The 6,658-nt window shown below is 41.7% G+C and overlaps 1 protein-coding gene across 1 annotated transcript; it reads left to right on the forward strand.

Moving 5' to 3' along the window:
- Window positions 1–3,304: 3,304 nt before the first annotated feature.
- Window positions 3,305–5,386, forward strand: LOC140908489 (gallinacin-10). The gene is made up of 2 exons (XM_073335688.1): window positions 3,305–3,447; window positions 5,244–5,386. The coding sequence occupies exons 1-2, from the start codon at window positions 3,390–3,392 to the stop codon at window positions 5,384–5,386; spliced, it is 201 nt and encodes a 66-aa protein (XP_073191789.1). The 5' UTR covers window positions 3,305–3,389.
- Window positions 5,387–6,658: the final 1,272 nt, after the last annotated feature.

Below are 6,658 nucleotides of genomic sequence, written 5' to 3' on the forward strand. Positions count from 1 at the left end.
ACTATAATGTACTTGGACTTCCAGAACACATTTGACAAGGTCCCACACCAGAGGCTCTTAAGCAAAATAAGTGGTCATGGGATAGGAGGGAAGGTTCTCTCATGGATCAGTAATTGGTTAAAAGACAGGAAACAAAGAGTAGGAATAAATGGGCAGTTTTCTCAGTAGAGAGAGGTAAATAGCCGGGTCCCCCAAAGATTGGTACTGGAACCTTTGTTGTTCGACATATTCATAAATGATCTGTGTGATAGGGGGCTCAAAGGGCTGGGCAGTCTAGTGGTTAGAGCACCTCACTTCTGGCCGCTTGCCTTTCTGTCAGGATGGTAGAGGTGCCTGTTCCTGACCTTAAGCTTGGAGTCTTCAGCTTTCCACCTGCATCTGGGCCTCGGCCCTTAAGTGGATGTGGTAGTGGGACCTAGGCCCTCCCTCTACACTGGGTCTTTCCCAGAATGCTGTGGGAAGCAACACGGCCAAGATTGTCACTGCAACTAGTCTAAATTCACTTCCCTGGGCTACCCCCTACCAATAGGTTCCTACAATTTGGGGCATGGCCCCTATAGTCCAAAAAGTCTGTGGCTCAACTGAATAAAGAGTCCAAAGGAGCAGGGCCATGGAGGAATTGCTGGGTTTCAGAGAGGGTGGTGGCAAGTGAAGGCACTACCTGTGGGTCTTACCCATTCTGTGATCACCTCTTAGGCTCAACCTTCTGCCTACCTTCCCGGAGAAGGATTCTGCTCTCCTGGAGTCTGACTACCCCTCTTTGCCTGGGCTACTGATCTCTATTTATCCTGCTCCTTCAGTTGAAACATGCTCAGCAGGCCCAGAGGAGTAGGGCTGCCTGGATCCAGTATTGCCTTCTAACTCCTTTGGGCTCAGTGTGTGGTTTGTTTACCCCAAAACAATCTGAAAATGGGGGTAAACAGTGAGGTGGTGAAGTTTGTAGAAGATACTAAATTACTCAAAATAGTTAGAGCCAAAGCTGACTGCAAAGAGTTACAAAGGGATCTTACAAAAATGGGTGACTGGGCAAGATAATGGCAGATGAAATTCAATGTTGATAAGAAAAAATAATGCATACTGGAAAATATAATGATGGGGTTCAAATTAGCTGTTCCCACTCAAGAAAGAGACCTTGGAGTCATTGTGGATAGTTCTCTGAAAACATCCACTCAACATGCAGCATCAGTTAAAAAAACTAACAGAATGTTAGGAACTATTAGGAAAAGGATAGGTAATAAGACAGAAGATATCATAGTGCCACTAAATAAATCCATGGTACACCCATACCTTGAATACTGTGTGCTGTTCTGGTCATCACATCTCAAAAAAGATATATTAGAACTGGAAAAGGTACAGAAAAGGACAACAAAAATTATTAGGGCTATGGAACAGATTCCATACCAAGAGAAATTAAACAGATTGGGACTGCTCATTTTAGAAAAGAGATCACTAAAGGGAGATGTGATAGACTAAAATCAAGAATGGTGTGGAGAAAGTGAATTAAGTAGTGTCATTTACCCCTTCATGTAGCACAAGAACCAGACGTCACCCAATGAAATTAATAGGCAGCAGGTTTAAAACAAACACAGAAAGTACTTCTTCACATAATGCACAGTCAACCTGTGGAACTTGTTGCCAGAGGATGCTGTGAAGGCCGAAAGTATAACTGGGTTCAAAATGGAATTAGGTAATTTTCATTGAGGATGGGTCTATCAATGGCCATTAGCCAAGATGGTCAGGGAAGCAACCCCATGCTCTGGGTGTTCCTAAAACTCTGACTGCCAGAATCTGGAACTGGACAACAGGGAATGGGCCACTCGATAATTACCCCATTCTGTTCCTTCCCTCTGAAGCTTCTAGCATTGCCCACTATTAGGAGACAGGATACTGGGCTAGATGGACTATTGGTCTGACCCAGTATGGCCATTCTTATGCTTCCACCCGTATTCATCCTCTTGATATAGGTGTTGAAATCCTGGTCCCATGGAAGTGAATGGGAGCTTTAGATCTCACCCAAGATCACTATTAATGAGTTTTCAAAAAGGGTGACATTTACCCCAAGGCACAGAGCTAGTTCAAGGCCTAGGCACCACTTAAGTCCATGTAAAGCCTTCAAAATAGGACCAGAGAGGGAATTAAATGGGGCACATTCCTTTGTGCTGACCCTCTGCACAGGAGTGAATTTCTCCCAAAGCATGATCAAAAGAGTTGCAAACGACGTGAATTTGCAGCTTTAATTCAAATAAATATTTTTCTGCAGAATCCACCAAGCTCTTTTGGAAAGTACTATCCCCAGATACAGAGATGGTGAGAATGAGGCAAAGGTTAAATGACTCGCTAATGCTACACAGAGAATCAGTGTCAGAGCTGGGATAAGAATCCATTTGTTCCTGAGTCCTAAAACCCCCTGCTCTGACCATGACTCAGGGCAAATCTACGTTACTGAGGCTACATGGGTGCAGCTCCATCTGGTGAAGATGCTCTGTGCTGACAGGAGATGCTCTTCCACTGACATTGTGGCTGTGTAGACAGCATGAAACTTGCATCACTCAGGGTGGAGGAGGGACTTTTTCACACCCCTGAGTGACGTAACTTAAATTAATTTAGGCTGTGGTGTAGACCTGCCCTCAGTATTTAACTGATCCCATGGCATCAGTAGTGTTGTCTGAATAACTGGCCATCTGGAGATGCAGGTCAAAAAAATAAAGAAAAAAACAGTTTTGAGTAGCCCCCCCAAAAATGTTTACAAATTTTCAGTGAACTGAAATTAAAAAAAAAGATTTGTTTCAATGTTGAGGTTTTTAAATGTTTTTAAATAAAATGGAAGGAAATTCCAAAACAGAAATGTCTTTCCAAAATGAAAAGTTAAAAGGTTTAATTTTGGAGATGCTGAAATGACCATCTTAACATTTCCAACTTTTTTTTTCTATTTCTGATAAAAAAAAATGCTGAAATTGTTTCAAATTGATCAATTGACCTGTATCTGCATTTTTTGAGGAAAAATGATTTTGCACAAAAATTTTGCCCAGCTTGCGTGTTTAATGGGATTAGACCCACAGAAGCCATGAGAACACAAAGAACTCAGTGTGACTTGGACATTGTTCAAGTTATATAACATATAGACATTGCTAATGGAAATTCACACTGCAGATTGCAACATTTTGGTCACATACTTCAGTGAAATCTGCAATAACAGAGGTAATCAACCTGCTCTGCAAAAGGTTAGGCATGGTTATTTATTGACAAAGCACCCATGCATCAACATTTCCTAATCCCCAGAGCCTTATAAAGACGGGGACTCCATTATCTTCTTCTAATGAACTTTAGTCTCAATTGGTCTTTGAGTCTCTTCTCTCCAGTGAAACTAAGATCCCAGCCAATCTTCAGACATGAAGATCCTTTACCTGCTCTTTGCTGTTCTGGTCTTCCTTTTCCAGGCTACTCCAGGTGAGATGTACAATACATGATAAGGAGGATGAAAAGGGATGTCAATGTGAATGGGAAAGATAAAGTAAGGAGCTAATGATAGACTAAATCCTGATCCTCACATCGAGTTCAGGGTTAGTGCAATATTGAGGACAGTATATTTAATAGCTTTTGATTTCATTAAAAGACATCTGCACCCAGTTTACTGAAAGGTTCTTTGGAAAGAAGCCCAACTCAGCAGAGATAAACTCAGACTATAATTTACAATAGATATTTTAATTACATTTGTCAGCCTAAAACAGACAGTGGTTGTCTTTTTTGAGGTACTCCATGAATCCCTAGAGTAACTACATGAGGAGCAGATATACCCTGTAGTCTAGCAAGCAAAGACAAACACAAGATCCAAAGGCCGGAAGTTGAATCTTGACCATTTCAGACTGGAAATAAGGCGCACATTTTAAAATGAGGGTAACTAACTACTGGGACAGATTGCCAGTGGATGTGGTGGATTTTCCATCACTTGAAATTTTTAAAGTAAGAAGGTATCAGTTAAAGTCAGTCAAGAAATTTTCAACATAACTTTTTTCTTTTAGAAAATGCTAATTCATCAAAATCAAATCTATTTGCAGGGAAACATTTTGAACAACATTTGACAAATTTCCCACTTAGACAAAAAACGGGGGGCGGGGCGGGAAGCGGTTTGAAATGGTCAAAATGGGAATTTTGACAGTTTATAACGCAAAAAGTTCATTTTGGCGGTCTAAATGAATTTTGGTTTCAAAATTTATGCTAATTTATAGTTTAAAAAAATAGGAAAAGGTCAAAATTGCAATAAAATGTTCCAAAATTATCAAAATAAGATGTTTCAATTGACCTGATCTGACTTTTTGTTTTAGCTTTTCAATTCAGGGAAAGTTTTAAGATTTTGACTTTTCATCCTGATTTGGAACAGGAAGTTTATTTCAAAATCTTGAAAATTCTCACAGGATGGGAAAACTGTTCCCTGACCAGCTGTAACATTAATTAGATTGAGGTAACTTGATCTAATATCACATCTTTAAATCTTAGTCTACACAAGGCTTTCATGGTATATAGCAAAGGAAATCCGTGAAAGGGCATGAGCACCATCCTTAAACTTCTTATTCTGTAGTATTTATAGCTAGTGGTATATTTTGCCATTCAGGATATACTGTACAGCAATTGTTATAGTACGGGACAATCAGTATTCAGGCTGATGCCAGTAATGCCATGTTTGGAAGCTGGTACTTGGGGGAGAGAATATGAAATCACAGCAGCCTTCATGGCAGCCAGTCAGTTTCCCCCGATCCCCTTTCCTTGTGCATAGGTAATGTTGGCAGTATGGACTGAACGTGGTGTCTCTGGATTTTAACAGCTGAGATTCTGCTGCCAGAGCAAAAAGAGCATCATTTGTTAGCCAAGGGTGTAGCAACCTCTATCTAAGACTCGGCCACCACAAAAGGTGGACAGAACACTACATAGAGTGGGTCACGCTGGAACAAAGGACCCGTCTATATTTGCAACTACAGTCAACAGCTCATTAGCCTGCAGGTTTCTGTCTGGTCCAATCCTGGGGCATCAGGCAGACTATGCACACCACTCCCATGGTTCCTTAAAAAACAGAACGCCGCAGGGCAGTTTTGTAGTGGACAAAATAAATTCAGTGGAAACACTGGATTTGTCCAGGAGTACCTGTGCTAATCCCTCCGTGAATGGGCTCTACTGCTGAAATAGCTCCCTACATTTTCCCTATGTTTATGAGTGAAAACTGAGAAGCTAACAGACTCTTCTTCACTCAGGTGTTGCTGATATGGGTCCTCCTCCTGCTGACACTCTGGCCTGTAGAGCCCAAGGAGGTTTCTGCCATTTAATAAACTGTCCCCCAGTCTTTTCTATCTCAGGAACTTGCCACGGTGGACAACTGAAATGCTGTACAAGGTAAAAGGCTGACTGAGCTGTGGAAAGCCACTAGAGGGCAAAGCAGCCATATAGAAATAGTTAAAAGAAAAGGATTACTTGTGGCACCTTAGAGACTAACCAATTTATTTGAGCATAAGCTTTCGTGAGTTACAGCTCACTTCATCTGATGCATACTGTGGAAAGTGTAGAAGATCTTTATACACACAAAACATGAAAAAATACCTCCCTCCACCCCACTCTCCTGTTGGCAATAGCTTATCTAAAGTGATCACTCTCCTTACAATGTGAATGATAATCAAGTTGGGCCAGTTCCAGCCCAAATCCAGGTTTTCTCACCACCTCCCCCCCCCCCCCCCCCACAAACCCACTCTCCTGCTGGTAATAGCTTATCTAAAGTGACCACTCTCCTTACAATGTGTATGATAATCAAGATGGGCCATTTCCACCACAAATCCAGGGTTTAACAAGAACGTCTGGGGGGGGGGGGGTTAGAAAAAAAACAAGGGGAAATAGGTTACCTTGCATAATGACTTAGCCACTCCCAGTCTCTATTCAAGACTAAGTTAATTGTATCCAATTTGCAAATGAATTCCAATTCAACAGTTTCTCGCTGGAGTCTGGATTTGAAGTTTTTTTGTTGTAATATAGCAACTTTCATGTCTGTAATCGCGTGACCAGAGAGATTGAAGTGTTCTCCGACTGGTTTATGAATGTTATAATTCTTGACATCTGATTTGTGTCCATTTATTCTTTTATGTAGAGACTGTCCAGTTTGACCAATGTACATGGCAGAGGGGCATTGCTGGCACATGATGGCATATATCACATTGGTGAATGTGCAGGTGAACGAGCCTCTGATAGTGTGGCTGATGTTATTAGGCCCTGTGATGGTGTTCCCTGAATAGATATGTGGGCACAGTTGGCAACGGGCTTTGTTGCAAGGATAGGTTCCTGGGTTAGTGGTTCTGTTGTGTGGTATGTGGTTGCTGGTGAGTATTTGCTTCAGGTTGGGGGGCTGTCTGTAGGCAAGGACTGGCCTGTCTCCCAGGATTTGTGAGAGTGTTGGGTCATCCTTCAGGATAGGTTGTAGATCCTTAATAATGTGTTGGAGGGGTTTTAGTTGGGGGCTGAAGGTGACGGCTAGTGGCATTCTGTTATTTTCTTTGTTAGGCCTGTCCTGTAGTAGGTGACTTCTGGGAACTCTTCTGGCTCTATCAATCTGTTTCTTCACTTCCGCAGGTGGGTATTGTAGTTGTAAGAATGCTTGATAGAGATCTTGTAGGTGTTTGTCTCT

The sequence above is a fragment of the Lepidochelys kempii genome, chromosome 3 (genome assembly GCF_965140285.1).
Source record: "Lepidochelys kempii isolate rLepKem1 chromosome 3, rLepKem1.hap1, whole genome shotgun sequence".
Taxonomy (NCBI): Eukaryota; Metazoa; Chordata; order Testudines; family Cheloniidae; genus Lepidochelys; species Lepidochelys kempii.